The sequence below is a fragment of the Balaenoptera acutorostrata genome, chromosome 3 (assembly GCF_949987535.1).
Source record: "Balaenoptera acutorostrata chromosome 3, mBalAcu1.1, whole genome shotgun sequence".
NCBI lineage: Eukaryota > Metazoa > Chordata > Mammalia > Artiodactyla > Balaenopteridae > Balaenoptera > Balaenoptera acutorostrata.
The window spans coordinates 51,415,187-51,431,533 of record NC_080066.1 but is presented as its reverse complement, the minus strand read 5'-3'; the positions used below and the strand labels follow the sequence as shown (position 1 = coordinate 51,431,533).

General features: G+C 48.0%; 2 protein-coding genes across 11 annotated transcripts in view; one reads left to right on the top strand and one right to left on the bottom strand.

Annotated features, from left to right (window-relative positions):
• IGF1R (insulin like growth factor 1 receptor) overlaps positions 1-11,811 on the top strand; it is a 313,412-nt gene extending 301,601 nt beyond the window's left edge. For both annotated transcript variants that reach the window (XM_057543127.1, XM_057543128.1), the window contains exon 21: positions 4,539-11,811. In XM_057543127.1, the coding sequence (XP_057399110.1) occupies positions 4,539-4,920 (382 nt within the window). In that variant the 3' untranslated portion in view covers positions 4,921-11,811. The remainder of the gene's footprint in view (positions 1-4,538) is intronic.
• Positions 1-16,347, bottom strand: part of PGPEP1L (pyroglutamyl-peptidase I like) — a 64,794-nt gene that overhangs the window by 858 nt on the left and 47,589 nt on the right. For 8 of the 9 annotated variants that reach the window (XM_057543130.1, XM_057543129.1, XM_057543136.1 and 5 more), the window contains one exon: positions 14,686-15,456. The exons of the other annotated variant lie outside the window; for it this stretch is intronic. In XM_057543130.1, coding sequence (XP_057399113.1) covers positions 15,206-15,456 — 251 coding nt within the window. In that variant the 3' untranslated portion in view covers positions 14,686-15,205. Of the gene's footprint in view, positions 1-14,685; positions 15,457-16,347 lie in introns of those variants that run through there. 9 annotated transcript variants of the gene reach the window in all.

Genomic DNA, 16,347 nt, shown 5'->3' with positions numbered 1-16,347 from the left:
ATTAGAAGAACAACCTTCCTTCTGAGCAAAAATATAAGTAACAGAGTTTGAGGAGTGATGCCCACTGAATTGGCCTGAGCGTGTCCAGTGCCAGAAGAGTCTAACACTAGAAGTGGTGGTATTTTAGCAAGCATAGAAACAGTCCAAGAAAGCAGGTGTGAGCTTTGTTCGTGTGGTTTGGGGATGGTGGGAGGAGAGGTACTGTTTTTGAGCTTTCTCTTTGACTTGAATAAACATTGTCTCTGAGAAATTTGTGGGACTTTTGAAGTTGATCTGCCCCCAGGTGACTGGAGATTTAATATTAATTTAATATGCCTGGGAAGCAACCCCCTGCCATGGGAAAGGCAGCATACTTCCTGTTCCCAGCATAGAGTGACAAGGAAATTTACATGGAGAGGTTACTCTGGCATATTAAGTGTATAATTCAGGAGGCATTTCTTCCTCGCCATCTAGAACCCCCTTAGTAAATTTTCTCCCTTCTAAGAAAAGAACAAAGTGAAAGGAGGCAAGTCAGTTTTATAAGGAGTGTCTGTATTGTCCTTGTGAATTTATTGATGAGCTTAGGTAAGGAAGACGTGTTCTGAGAGAGGGGTTCTTTTATTACAAAAAATGAAAGAATGGACTGTTGTTTCTCTCAGAGGAGAGCAGGATCACTGAGCCCTCGGGAGTTGCCTGAAAGCCATGCTGGGCCTCCATGTGGGAGAGAGGTTGTGTGCTTCAGTTCCAGAGGTGTGAACGGCACCCCTAGGGTAACAGGGGGTGGGGTGTGCAGGGGCTGCTGGTGGACCTCAGCTCAGCATCGTTGCTCGGCGATGCCCGGGAACAGATGAAGCTGGCTCTTCCCAAGTAGCCAACAGTTCTGATCCCCTCAGTGGAACAGGGTGCACAGCTTTAGAGGAAAGGTACCATGGTCCAGGCTGCAGAGTGTCTAGGCCCATGGGTCTCAACCCTGAGATTCAGTGTGAATCGATCAGCAAGTGGCATGAGACAGATTCGGCTTGTGGTTCAATGGTGGATCCGTATTTTAGATCGACAACAAAGCTTGTCCTTAACCTTCTCTTGCACACAGGTCTCCATACTCACACCACCAATGTCCTTGAGCCCCTCTGAGTGAGTGCTGACTGCTCCAGCCCAGAGCTGGGACTGTGGGGAGCGGTCCGCACTCTCAGCAGGTCCGGTGACTGGAAGGGCGGGACTCTGATGCTAGGACACGGGCTGGAGCAGAGGTGCGCGCTGAGCATGGACCATGTTCTCTGCGGGTGGGACTCTGACAGTGTCACACATCAAGACCCTCTGCCAGGGAGGCCTTCAGTGTGCAGCGTTCAGAAAGGAATTTGAACTTTTTAGCCCAGAGAGTCATCAACTCACGGATGAGTCTGAAACAAACTCAGTAGACTTTGGTTGGTTTGCAGTTTTCAAACATGGTTTTTCCCTGTCGCTGATTAAAGCCCCCACATTGTCGGGAATCCTGGGCCAGTTTTGTGGGAATCCAGTGCTTGAGTGGGATCCAAACAGTCAGGAATGGCACTCATGCCCAGTTAGCCTGCAGTGGGCTTTTCCCTGGTGCACGGGTCCTGCCTTAGATCTCTGCCCCAAGACAGAGTAGCGTGGGGTGAGCGGTCAGGCAAGGCCCCTGTCCCACTGCCCCTCCTGGCTGAGAAGCGGTCATAAGACAGTCCTGGCTGTTCAGGGCTGCCAGGAGGGGAAGAGCGGGTGCAGATGAGCCCTGCAGGTCCTCTCTGGAATGTGGGCTCTCTGTCGTGACAGTCCTCACCCGGACTGAGGCTGTGCTAGCACTTAGGTGCTGGGCTGCCCTAGGCCGCTCGGCCCGTGATTGCAGCCTGCCCGCACACAGCAGGGCCGGGGATGGGGAGGAGACAGCGAGCGGGATGAGACCGTCACCCGGCCTCCGGGGTCACACGAGGGCAGCAGCTCCGTCTGCTACTGCCCCTGCCCCAGGTGAAGGCTGCGTGCACGCACACCTCCGATGCAGGCGTTCAGTAAAGGACGACTCCAGCTCCCCAGAGCTGACCAGTTGTAAGAAATGTGCTTTTTTTTTAAAGAGGAGTTTTATCAGCTCATAAATCCTTCTAAAGTCTACTGGAAAGTTTTCTTGTGGAGATAGTGTAAACAAGGTCTTGAATCCCACAGAGTAGAAAGACTTCCTTTTATGGGCAGCAGTGGCAGGGCCGTGACTCTGGAATGGTTTGAAAGTGGTGACACGTGGTTTGTTTGTGCTGATGTCACTCACATGCCTCCCCTGCTGGTGGCACCTTCTCAGCCCCAGGCCAAGGGGCACGGAGCCAGGGCACATCACGTGTCCTTGGCCCTGGCTGTGCTTCTATTCAGGGATAAGTCAGTCGGCCAGAGAGGAAATTGCAGCCGAGCCGTGGAGAGGGATTTCATGTATTTATGGCCCTTTTTTCTTTGGTGGCGGGGGGGGGATATGGAAGGAGGCTTGTTTACCATGTGACCCAAGGACAAGCTGCCAGTTTATCTGCAAAGCCCGCACGACACCTGTGACTGTCGATGGATGGCCAGGAGAGGGAGGAGCCTCCAGGCAGGACTGTGGTTTCTCTTGTTTAGGTTGAGAGAAAATTCCTCTTTCTGAGGTCGGTGTTGTTCAAAGTGTAAGCACATCATTCACGAGAACTCCATCCCTGCTCCACCCTCACTCGTTTGGGGACCTTGGACAAAGTATGTAATCTCTTGGTACTTCCACTTCCTCATCTATAAAATGGGGCTATAATATGATACACACCTTCCCAGGCTCGTGAAGAGTAAAGCCATTTACACCCGTAACACTACCGAGAGCATTAATTAACTACCGTGTGGTTAGTGCTGTGACCTAGTGTAGGTGATTCAGTTGGGAGGGGAAAGAACTAGTCAGTCTTCATGTTTTGTCTAATTCTTTTTCCGCTAGAGCAGGGGTGACAAGCTTTTTCTGTAAAGGCCCACATGGTAAATATTTCGGGCTTGCAGGCCAAACCATCTCAACTGTTCAACTCGTAGTTGTGGTTTGAAAGCAGCCGTAGATCATATGTAAACAAACAGTGTTTCTGTTCCAATAAAACTTGATTTACAAAAGCTGGCAGCAGGCCTCTCTCCCATTCCCACCCTCCCTCAAGGTCACATCCTCTTCCCTCTGACTTGACCTGACACCATTTTCCCACATCTTTCAAGGTAGCTGGCGGATCGACACGGGAGTTTTCCTGTCCCCACAGGCTTTCTCTCCTTGGAACTTTCCCTGGGGCCAGACTTAGGCAGTTGCTCTGTCAAGTGTCAACCTGACAGAGGCTGGAAGCCAGTTTGGGGTGCTTTGAGCTTCCTAGATGTGGGGAGTTCCATTGACCATTTTTATTGAAAACTATCTCATTAGCCAGAAGTTTTAAAACAAAACATAGAATGGAATTTTCTGGCGAGAAGAAAAGTGGAAGGGAAGGCACTTTGGTCTTTTTGAGAAAGGGCTGCTGGCCGGTCCCTTCTCAGAACCTTCTCCACACTCTGGCCAGCCTGGACCTTTGCTCAGCCACCTCCTTTGTGCGCCAGCGGTCTACTTGGCTGGACCACTCTGCGTTCCAGGTTAATAAGAAGCACCCCTCCTCCTGCGGCCATTCTGAACCTTGTCAGAGCCTGGGCCTTTCCTGGCTGTCCCGGCAGCACCCTGCTTTTCTGGTGCGGCCTCCTGTTCTGGGGGCTTGGGTCCGATGCCAGGTTTCTCCCTGTGGCCACGTGACTCTGAGGGCTTCCCAGGGGCTGCAGCCCAGGTGCCCTCTCTGCCTGCCCCAGGCCTGTGCAGGGACTCTGCCACCAGGCTCTCCCTGCTGGCTTGTTGGCATCTGGCTCAGGGCCCCACTGGGCCTCTCATTGGGTTCAGGGCAGCCTGGCTCCCAGGGCGGCTCTGCCGCCCCAGGGCATGCAGTGAGCAGCCTGAGCCCTGGCGCCAGACGTGGGTCGTGCGCCCCTTCCGTCTTGCAGCCATGCTGCCTGGCACTGCCTGTCCTCAATTCTCTGCCAGTGGTCCCCTGCCACCAGGAGGAAGCGTAGAAATAGCATGGGTGGAAGTGAAGGAGAGATCACCGTGGGGAAAGCTGTGATCACTGCTCAACCTTATTAGTGAGAAACCAGAGGTTTCTCGCATTCTAATTCTGGAAATAATGTTTAATCAGTGGCTGCAAGAGATGCTTCAAATAGAAAGCTGGTTTGTTTTTTATGTAAATAATACCTGTAATAGCAGACTTGTGTGGAACCTGTATTTGTCCTTCTCAGGAAGTGAGAGTTTGGGTTTTGTATCGTGGAGGGTCCTGGGTCCTGTGTCTGGATGAAGTGACTGCATTGGTGGACGTAAGTCAGGAGAAGCTGAAGGCTACTTGCGCCATCAAGATAGAAAGCCAGAGGCCCAGACAGGCAGCAGAACTGCTTTGGCACACTTGCTGTACACGTGTAGGTGGGGAAGACACACACAGCAAGTAGCCACGGGCCCGCTCGGCCGCGGCCCCCTTCCAGGCTGGGCCCATCTCTGTCTGTCTTCCCCTCAGGTTTGAACTGATGCGCATGTGCTGGCAGTACAACCCCAAGATGAGGCCTTCCTTCCTGGAGATCATCAGCAGCATCAAGGACGAGATGGAGCCCGGCTTCCGGGAGGTCTCCTTCTACTACAGCGAGGAGAACAAGCCGCCTGAGCCAGAGGAGCTGGACCTAGAGCCGGAGAACATGGAGAGTGTCCCCCTGGACCCCTCGGCCTCCTCGTCCTCCCTGCCGCTGCCCGACAGACACTCAGGACACAAGGCCGAGAACGGTCCGGGCCCTGGCGTGCTGGTCCTTCGAGCCAGCTTCGACGAGAGACAGCCTTATGCGCACATGAACGGGGGCCGCAAGAAGGAGCGGGCCTTGCCTCTGCCCCAGTCCTCGACCTGCTGATCCTGGATCCCGATCCGTGCAAACAGTAACGTGCGCACACGGCGGCGGGTGGGGGGGAGAGTTTTAACAATCTATTCACAGCCTCCTGTACCTCAGTGGATCTTCAGAACTGCCATTGCTGCCCACGGGAGACGGCTTCTCTGCAGTAAACACATTTGGGATGTTCCTTTTTTCAATATGCAAGCAGCTTTTTATTTCCCTACCCAAACCCTTAACTGACATGGGCCTTTAAGAACCTTAATGACAACACTTAATAGCAACAGAACACTTGAGAATCAAGTCTCCTCTCTCTCCCTGTCTCTCTCTCCCTCTCTCTCTCACCTTTCTCTTTCTTTCTGCTTCATGATGGAAACACATTTGCTGCAAGCCCAGTCGGGACACCCTTTGTATTGGATTGAGGCAACATCTGTCCCTCCATGGCCCCCCTGAACACACCTGCCGGTCACCATAGGTCTTTATAAAACACGTTGAGACAGGATTTTTTAACCGTATCTTTAACATTTTTAGGGACATACGAAATTTACAAAGGGCCATCGTTCATCCAAGGTTGTTACCATGTTAACGCTGCCAAATTCTGCCAAAACCCCGAACTTCCTCCCTCACCGTCCCCGCACTGTTCTTTTGTTTCCAGAGGCCTGAGCGAGCATGGTAGCTAGTCACTCGTTAAGAGCCACGCTGGTGATGCCCTCCATCCGATCGTCCCCTGGTGTTCTTTTCAAGTCTCACATTCACACAGGTCTGATTGCTTTTGACGAGGTTATTATTTGGGGGAACTGGACAGAATGAGACTTCCTCTCAGTGAAGATGGCTTCCCTGCTCCCCCTTCTGCACCCACACCTTCTAGCCCCCAGGAATTCTGGAGGAAACAGGCCCTGTCGGGAGCCTGAAAGACAGGCTTTGAGTAAAGGTCGTCCACGTGCCAGTCTCCTGTCCCCGCCCCAGCTCCCCACCTGGCCCCCAAGAACACAGATGGGAAGGGGTATCCAGGGACTCAGCCCAACTGTTTATGCAAGTTTGCAAGGAAAGAAATTCAAATACCACAACAACAGTACGAAGAAAAGCAGTAAATGGATTCAAGCATTCTAAGCTTTGTTGACATTTTCTCTGTTACTAGGACTTCTTCATGGGTCTTACAGTTCTATGTTAGACCATGAAACATTTGCATACACATCGTCTTTAATGTCACTTTTATAACTTTTTTACGGTTCAGATATTCATCTATACGTCTGTACAGAAAAAAAAAAAAGCTGCTATTTTTTTTGTTCTTTATCTTTGTGGATTTAATCTATGAAAACCTTCAGGTCTACCCTCTTCCCTCTCTGCTCACTCCAAGAAACTTCTTATGCTTTGTACTAGAGTGCGTGACTTTCTTCCTCTTTTCCCAGTAATTGATACTTATATAACATAATTTGCCATGAACTGTTTGATGCCTTTTTATAAATACATACCCCTCCCCGCTCCCCCTGCCCCGTTAGTTCTATTCTACCCCATAGGCTCTGTGGGCACGAGGCTGGTGAGGGGAGCAGGTGGAGAGAAGGTGGGGCGCCTGCCCTGGACCCTCTCTCCCCAGCCTGCTCTCACACAGCATTTGAGTCTGTTACAGTGCAAGACATGATACAAACTCAGGTCAGAAAAAAAGGTTAAATATTTCGCACATCCTTGTTCAGTGTTTATATTCATCATTGTTGAAAAGTCTCACCTTCTCTTTCCCTTGCCTTTGTTTTGGTTGTGACACACATATATCTATTTTTTTAATTCTTGGGTACAACAGCAGTTTTAACTGCAGACACTAGGCATTTGGATTACTATTTTGTTTTTAATGGATATTTAACCCTTCCATCCCATGGAAAACAGCTGCTGAGTCCAGGGGTGCAGCCGAGCGCGCTCCAGCGGGCCCATCTGCGGCTTCCCGCCACCACCCTCCAGACCGACCTCCCTGTCCTTAGAACTAGAGACTCCCCAGGGACCCCCTGGCACCGGCGGGGAGTAGGGTGCAGGGGCAGTATCCTCGGGGAGCCGGCCAGCCCGCTGCCAGCGCGGGACAGCGCAGGCGCCGCGGGGCCGAAGCCCGGTGCTCCCCTCCAGGGGACAGGAGCCCTGGCGCAGGCGCGCTGTTCCTCGGCCAGGAAGCCGCGTCCTCGGGGCCCGGGGGTCTTGTTTTGTTTAGTTTTTAGCACTTCTCACCAGAGTGATGACAGCACAAGAGTTGCTTCTGGGATGGAAATGTTTAAATTATGAGTAAGAACAAAGCTACAATATAATGATTGCTAGTTGTGACTGGAGATTAAACACAAAAAAGAAAGTTTGTAGTGCTTTTTTGCTTGTCAGTAGTTTCAGTCCCACTATTTTCTCTAGTCTCTGTCCCATAGTTTTTCCCTTAAAAAAAAAATGAAAAAAAGAAAAAATTAATTAAGAAGGTATTATATGTAGTTTTCTTTTAATTTATTTTGTGATACCAGTTTCAATCACTGTAGAGAAGCCCCCTTATGAATTTAAATACTGAGAAAAGGGTTTTTGTGTGTATGTGTGTGTGTGTGTGTGTGTGTAAGACGGGACAGTTTTTGGGTTTTTGTTGGTTTTTTTTCCAAACATTTATCTACCTCACTCTTATTTTTTATATGTGTATATATAAAAAGAATACATCTCACATTTCTCAGCACCTGACAATATGCCGTTGATACTGGTAACCTCATCCACACCACAGGCCGTACACACCAGGTGACGCAGGGAGAGGCCAGGCTGTATTCCGGGGTCAAAGCAACACTAGCTCACCTCTCCACTCATTTCGAACAGCTCGCCTTTTTCTGCGACGTCTCGCTTTGCGTCGCTTCTGTTGTTCTCCTGACTCGGTATCCCAAGAGGCGGAGAGGGGCCCCGCCCGGTTGTCTTGGAAACCAGCTACTTGGTGCAGATTGGGTGGCGGACAGGGAAGAGCAGTGGTTTCCAGGTCTTGAGGACAGGCAGTGCTGGGGCCGGGGTCAGGTGGTGTCTCCTTAGGGCCCCCGTTGTCCCTGTGGCCGCGGGGTGGGTGCTGGGTGGGCTTCCGGCTAGGCCGGCTCAGCCCCTCGTGCAGCCGCTTGGGCGCCAAAAGCCCGCTCGGGGTTCCTGACCTGACGGCCAGTCTCTCGTGGAATGTACGGAGAAGAGTCCCCTTCTCCCTCTCCGGGCAGTTCTCTCAACCTCACCCTCACTCACCTCCTCCCCAGGGGAAAACAAAGACGTACCAAACCTTCGGGCTGGAAGGGGCCAGCGGCGGGCGCCGTGCCCCCGCTGGGGCTGTGCCTCATCCCCTCGTCCCGCAGTTCACGGGGTGGACGGCGCACCCCCTCCAGCAGCTGCTCTCACAGGCACTAGCGTTTTTTCTGGGAAACGCAGTGGGCGTCTCCCAAAGTGTGGCGGCTCCTTTACGGTCCCAGGACTGCAGTTACACTCAGGAGCTCCTCCCTCCTGCTAGAACACCCCTCCCCTTTCCCAAGTCCCCTGGGATCTTAAGGTCATTGAGAAATAATGTTTGATCAGGGTTTCCCGCTTCCACACTGTAGGTGACCCCTTGGAATAGTGGCCTCTCCTCTCTTTTGCACATACCTACCGGTTTCCACAACTGGATTTCTACAGATCATTCAGCTGGTTATAAGGGTTTTGTTTTAAACTGTCCGAGTTGTTGGTGTCACTTTTTGTTTTATGTAGGTGGTTTTCCTTTTAAGTAGAAAGAAAACACTAACAGTATCGTGCCCGTCATAACAAATGCTTCAGAAACACTTAAATAAAAGAAAATTTTGCTTGTGTGATGGTGCAGTCATTTTACTGGACCAAACCACCCACCTTAACTATACCAAGGCATCATCTGTCCACAGTTCTAGCCTAATTTTATGCTGATTTTCCCACCTCTTCTTGGTTTCCTCCTTTGTATGCTCCAAATAACTTAAGCTGAGTTGTGGCATTCTCCATGCAGCCTCCTGACAGCAGCTCACACTGCTTGAAGTGACGTGAACCACTGAGGCACGTCATTGAACTGATGTGAGCATTAAAACATGATCACACACAGCCCTTCCCTGAGGCAGCAGGAGCTGGTGTATTCTGGAGACGTTGTTGAACTTCAGCTGGGTGAGACCCAGACCACCCCAGGACTCCCTTAGAGGATGTCCTGACTTTTGACACAGTTGGAATGTGCTTCCCCCTTGGAAGATAGAAGACCGTGTTCATGGCCGACACTGGCCTTTCCTTCCAGCCTGTTTCTTATGACTTGGAACAACATTTCAATGATAGAAAAAATGGTTATTGTGGAACTAAATGGCAAAATGCTTGGCATGAAGTGGTGTGTTTCAGTTGGGATAACAGATGTAAGAGCCAAGTATGACGCCAAATTCTAGGCCAGTTTGTTCCACCAAAACCTCTTTCTCAGCAGCCCACCTCTGCTGGCAGGTGGCTGCACGGGATGCAGGCCGCTGTTATGGCAAGGTCACACTTAGATCAGTGAGAAGGCTAGGATGCTTGGTCCAAGGTCCTCAGCTGTCACTGTTGGGTTCTCCAGCCAGACAGTGTCAAAGGCAACTCCTTTTCAAAACACAGGCACCCTCCAGTTGACAGTAAAGCTCCATGGTATGCCTTGGCCCATTCCAGCAGTCTCAGTAATGCATTTAAGGTTTGGGGTTTGTTCTTTTGTTAATGGTACTTTTGTGTTTGTTGGCTGTCTTTTCTTTTCCTGGGCTAAGCAGCATTGGGAGATACGGACCAGAGATCCACTCTTTAAGAACCAGTGATGAAAATCAAACTTTCTTACTCCACTCTGACATAGTTGGTGGTACCAATGAGAACTTCAAGAGAGGATGTTGTTTAGATTGAACCTCTGTTGCCAGAGATGCTGAAGATACAGACCTTGGACAGGCCAGAGGGTTTCGTTTTTGGCCTCCAGCTTAGATGACTAGTTTGGTCATTTAGAGAAAAAGCAGATGAACACTCCTTGATGGTGGAATGATAAGGCAGCAGGAAACCATTCTAACAGGGATCATGAATGACGTGGAGAGAGGAAGCACAAGCAGAAGGTACAGGGCTTGGAAGAAGTGTGGGCTGTGCTTGGAACTTGATGGTTTCTGAAGGTATCAGACCACATCAAGGCTCAACAGTCATCCATGGGCATTTGGTTTCAACAGATAAACCTAAAACATCCTACTTTGGAAACTGTTACTGCGGAGTTCAGTCAAATTGTTCCAAGAACGCAAACTGCATCGCACCCGTCAGGTGTCAGTTCTGGGGCAGGACTTTAGGGTTTCGTTTTATTTTGTTTCTGCAAGAACATAATGATCACTCATCTGTATGTCCATGTTTGTGTGTGTCCACATCTTTCTGGTAAACATCGTTGTAATTAGTCACTCATTAGCGTTTTCAATAGGGCTCTTAAGTCCAGTAGATTACGGGTAGTCAGTTGACGAAGATCTGGTTTACAAGAACTAATTAAATGTTTCATTGCATTTTTGTAAGAACATAGAATAATTTTATAAAATGTTTGTAGTTTATAATTGCTGAGAATAATTTAAAGACACTTTTTTTCTCTGTGTGTGCAAATGTGTGTTTGTGATCCATTTTTTTAGGACACCTGTTTACTAGCTAGCTTTACAATATGCCAAAAAAGGATTTTTCCCTGACCCAAGCCGTAGTTCACCCTCTTTCCCCCCATGTTTTGTGCCCTAGTTTATAACAAAGGAATGATGATGATTTAAGAAGTAGTTCTGTATCTTCAGTATCTTGGTCTTCCAGAACCCTCTGGTTGGGCAGGGGATCATCTTTTACTGGTCATTTCCCTTTGGAGTGTAGCTACTTTAACAGACTGAAAGAACCTCACTGGCCAAGGAAACAGCAGGGGTGTTGCAGCCCAGTGGTGCCACGGCACCTTCGGCATCTGGTTGGGTCGGTTTGGTAGTTGTACTGTTATACGATGCCTTGAGATGGAAGGACTCCATTGCGCAGCTAATGGTTTTCACAGTGAGCACAGCATACAGACTTATCACACAAAAGATGGTAATTCTGGTGGTGCACGCGGGCCATTTGCTTACATGCCTCATTATCATGATTAATGCTTTGCTATAACAAGGAAGAAACCCTATTTATTTTTATTTAAGGCAGAACACCGAACATATATATTTTTTTCAGTACAAAACAAATTCTTTTTAATAAAAACTATACACACACCAGATTTTTTTAAGTTTGACTCCATTTCCTCTAGCTCCCAATGGGTTATTGGCCATGTCAACACAACCCCACAAAATCCCCATCATTGGCAACGTTTGGGGGTTTTGCTCCACATGGGAGAAAGATCCAGAAACAATTTGGGTTTTGTTTGCAACTTTTCATTTGGATGTTTGGCGTTGCACAGACACATCCACAGGTGGAGTAGATGCTTGGCAAAAACACCTGTCTGCTTTCTAAGCCAGTGAGGTTGAGGTGAGAGGTTTGCCAGAGTTTGTCTACCTCTGGGACAAAAAAAAATCAAACCAGAAGGCGCGATGGAATGGATGCATCGCAAATAATGCATTTTCTGAGTTTTCTTGTTTAAAAAAAAAAAAAGTTTTTAAAAAAAGTAAAAAAAAAAAAAAGGTAATAACATGGCCAATTTGTTACATAAAATGACTTTCTGTGTATAAATTATTCCTAAAAAAATTCCTCTGTTTATATAAAAAATCAGTAGATGAAAAAAATTTCAAAAGGTTTTTTTGTATATTCTGTTGTAAGAATTTATTCCTGTTATTGCGATATACTCTGGATTCTTTATGGAAAAAAAGAAACTGTCTATTTTGAATGGCTGAAGCTAAGGCAACTTTAGTTTCTCTTACTCTGCTTTTTTCTAGTAGTTAAAGTACTACATGGTTTAAGTTAAATAAAAGAATTCCGTATGCATTTTTGGTCTCTGATTTTGCCCCACCCTCCACCCCTTCTGGAAGAATCACCACACTTCTGAGCAGAGAAGCTGAGCTACATGTGGCATGTGTGTTCACACATGTCGCTGGGAGGTGTTCTGCATGAAGGCTTCGCTCTATTTCTGACAGCTGAACCTTCTCGGCATGCAAATTGCTGGTGAACAGGGAAGCTATTCTGTTTCTCACTCCATTAAATCAGCCAGAAGAAAATTTGAATACATAAAATATAGAAATCTGTACTTGATTTTTGAATGATGTGTAGACTTTTCCACTGACAAAACTCAGGGCAGGTTTGATCTGGGTGGCTCTGAGGCAAAGGACTTTCTACACATTTTCATGTCCTTGTTGGTCCCTCCCAGCCAGCACACCTCCTCAGAGGGTGCAGGTGAGGCCATAGACATGCACACAGGATGCGGCTCCCTGGCGCTGCTCAGAAATGTTAGTTACTTTCCAGCCAGCGAGCTTGGCCTGCCCCAGGGACTCTACAATCTGGGCATCGTTATCTCTGCCAGGGGAAATGGTTATGGTAGGAAGTGTGAATACATGTTCTAAGGAAACAAGCTGTACATGTTCTAGAATGAAACCTGAGACACATCAGGAAGACGAGCTCATCATTCATTAAACTTTGATCATGGGAAATTATACTCCAGTAATAAAATCAGGCTACTGGACAAAGCGCTAATTAGCAAGGTGTAGGCAGCAGAAGTAAATGAAAGGCCATGCTTACTTAAGACCTGGTGAGTCTCAAATACTTGGACCTAAAAACAAAAAAGAGGGGACTCTCAAGCTTGGCATTGCCCCGGGGTTTTGCTTTCCATTGTCACGGAGTGGCTGGCGCTCAGGGGACCCTCACTAGATGACCGATGACTAACAGCAGGCTCATTTCTGAGGCTTGGGTGGGTGTCTGGGCTCTAGTGGGGAGGACACAGGAACCCAGCAGGATTCCCACGTTCCCCGGTGGGCGATGCCATGCTTCCAGGCTGTGGAGGCGCAGTCTGCACCTGTCCTCAGCCAGAGGAGCAGCAGTTTCTTCTGAGGATGAAGGTGCTGGGTCTTTAGAAGTGTTAGACCCTCTCCCCACCATGACACTGCTTAAGCCCACAGTCTAGCAGGGCTATTTCCATATTTACCCTCACAGGTGCAGCAACAAGCCCACATTCAGTAAAGTTTCCTCTCATTACTGATGGACTTGCACATCCATTCTCTCACCAGATCTTCACAACAACTCTGCAAAGGAAGGATTTTTATTACTCTGTTTTACAGATGAGTAAACACGCAGATATGTCCAAGACCCCCAGCTATTAAATGACCAACTCAGGGCTCAGCCTTTTGAAGCTGTGTCAGTTTTCAAACTGTCTCAGAACCGCTGCGTATCAGCCATAACTAAACAGACTCCAGTGTGTATCAGCGGGGGATGGCAGGCCACTTAGACCAGGATGTGAACTGGCCCTCTGGGGTTCTCCCTAAAGAACCTTGGAGGCCACAGAGGGGAGATGACAGGGACGTTCTTCAAGAGGGAGCTCTGGGCCTCCAACTGGATGACATCTAAGAGTTTGCTTGGCGCCAAGCCATACGCATTTTACAATCTGAAATAACACTGGAACCGGGTCCCAGAGGACGCTTGCTTGCCACCGTCCTGAGACAGAAGCTAAAATAAGGGGGTGTCCAGGGCTCTGGGCAGCAGGTGTTTGCCTACAACTACAGAAGGCACTCCACATTAACAGCCGTGCAGCAGAACCTATGCTTGCTGGCCAGACCATCCCACCCCACTTGCTGCCTTTGATCTGCTACAGTAGGACTTTGATCTGTTTCACGGCAAGTGAGCCAGTTTCATTTGCAAAGGGGTCCTGTAAAGTCTATTACAAATGCACAAGTGTGCTGGAGGGCTAATGGTAAAGCGAGCTCCTTTGCCCAGTTCCTTTGTTATTAAGGTGCAGCTGCTTTTTCTTACAGTGAATAAATCTGGGTACTAAGTGACGATGATTTTTTTTTAATGGAATTAAGTGGAAAATGATAGCTGTGAGCATACCAACATAAGAAGAAATTTCCCAGAGCTTAGCCACCTTCAAGCTCTTTCTCCACAATACAGTGTTGCTAATGGGGTTCCCAATGGAAATTTGCCCCCAGAAAACACTGGACAAGTAAAACCTTGTTGTGAACAGCTTGGAACCGTGTCATAAAGGCAAAATGAAAGATGAAAAGGGGAGGTTCTGTTTCTTAAAAGGTAGGGATAACACTGACCATGGCAGAGAAGCTAAACCCAGCTATTAACCTTTGCTTTAGGACCAAACACTACTGGGGGAATGTAAAGTGATACAGCTGCCATGGAAAGCAGTATAGCAGCTCCCCCAAAAAAGTAAACATAGAATTACCTTATGATCCAGCAATACACACACATACACACACACACCAAGATTCTAACACATATTTGCACACCAGTGTTCATAGTAGTAGTATTCACAATAACCAAAAGGTAAAAGCAACCCAGTGTCCATCAAAAGATGAATGGATAAACAAAATGTAGTCTATACATACAATGGAATATTATTCAGCCTCAAAGGAAGGAAATACTGATGCATGCCACAACATGGATGAACCTTGAAGACATTATGCTAAGTGAAATAAGCCAGTCACAAAAGGACAAGGATTCCATTTATATGAGGTCCCTAGAGTAGTTAAATTCAGAGATGGAGGGTAGAATAAAAGATGCCAAGGGCCTCGGGGGGAGAATGGTGGAGACACTGTTTAATGGGTACAGAGTTTCCGTTTGGGATGATGAGAAAATTCTGGAGATGGATGGTGGTGATGGTTGCACAATAAGTGAATGTACATAACGCCACTGAACACTTAAAAATGGTTAAAATGGTAAATTTTATGTTATGTGTATTTTACAATAATTTTTTAGTAAAGTTAAGAAAGAAAAAACCAAACACTAAAGACTCAGTGGCTCAGAAGCTGCCCACAGCATCTGGATGCACAAGCTTGGAGGCCCAGAGTGGGGCGCCCGAGTAGCAGCTGCACCTGCGCTTCCCATGGTCGGCCAGTCGCAGGTCATCCCACCACACAGGGCTCGCAGAACAGGTCTGGGGTCCCAGAAATCTGGGCAGGATCACACAGGCCTGCTGCATAGACTTTTAAGAGGAAAAAAAATTACTAGCATTTCATTTTATTGTCCGGAAAACCATAACTGAAGCTAGTTAAGCCCTTGTGAAATGTCTGCCTTTCAGAGTGTTCTTTCTTCTGACAATAAAATAACCCTTTGTGATTTCACTGGGCTAATTCAGAACTTTTTTCCTCTGTGTAAACTGTTTTACAAGCAAATTTTTAAAAGCCTCTCAAAGCACAGCTGAACTCTACATACAGGAATGAAACATTTAATTTTCTCTAAAGGAGCAGTCCCCCAGTTGGTTCCCCTTGTCTGGAATCGCAAAGGCTGAGTTTCCTGTGAACCAGGCGTTGAGACCTGGTTTTCTCAGTCTCCTCCAGCATTTCCTGGATGATAACTTGCAGGGCTTTTCCCAGCAGGCTAGCCGGAAGCGAAGGAGATAATGGAGGGACATGGACGAGCGCTGCGCACCCATTTCCATGATGCAAAGACAGGTAGTAGGTGTAATCGCAGACATACCTACAACCACACAAAACGCCAAGTTACTCCTTGGACCAGCCTCTAACCTCAGTGAAATGTAAGCAGAAGCGCCAATGAAGCATCCGCAAAGCATGAGGGAAGACTGCCACCAGGGAGACCCAGGTTTTGTTCTTCTGCCAAAGAACATGCTGCTGGGAATGAGCCATGGAGAGACCGGCTCTTGGCCTCATGTCCAGCAAGTGGCTGAACCCTGGAAGGGACCAGATTTTCAACCAACTAGTCCAAAACGTTCTCCCCTCAACCCCGTGAACCTTTCTCATTCATGTCTGCACTGAGTCATTTTGTTGTCACAGCTGCTTCAGGTCTTTGCTCACAACCCTGCCACCTCCACCTTTAGCAGGAGTTAACATAAATCTTTAAGTTAACGGATCCAGAGATAAGACAGGAAGAAACAAAAAAAAGAAGATAAGAAACAAAAAAAAAAACTAGATGGAACTAACTGGGGACGAGGTGGCCACAAACCTGACCTCCAACAGACCCTGGGTCTCACTATGTGTTGATTTTTCTAAATTAGCATATTAAATGACACATCTACCGGCTGCCATAACTGGACATTAAGGACCAAAAAAGCATTAAAAAGGGGGTGGCACTCCACTCCCCTGAAAAAGCCCTGCCCCTTCCCAGGTAGACTAATGCATATGCCTCCCCATCATTAGCCTCACTCTTATCTTTAAAATTAAATCCCTCTCACCAAGTGGGTGATAAGTTGATCTGTAAACTTAGTTCCTGCTTCTCCAATCTCTGACCGCTGAATAAGGCTCAACCCAAGCAGGAAAAAGAACCCTCTCCCGCTGAGGCAGGGCACATTGGCTCAGCTAGGGCCTGAGCAGGGTCCATACAACTTAATTTGGTAACAAATTCTGGCATCCA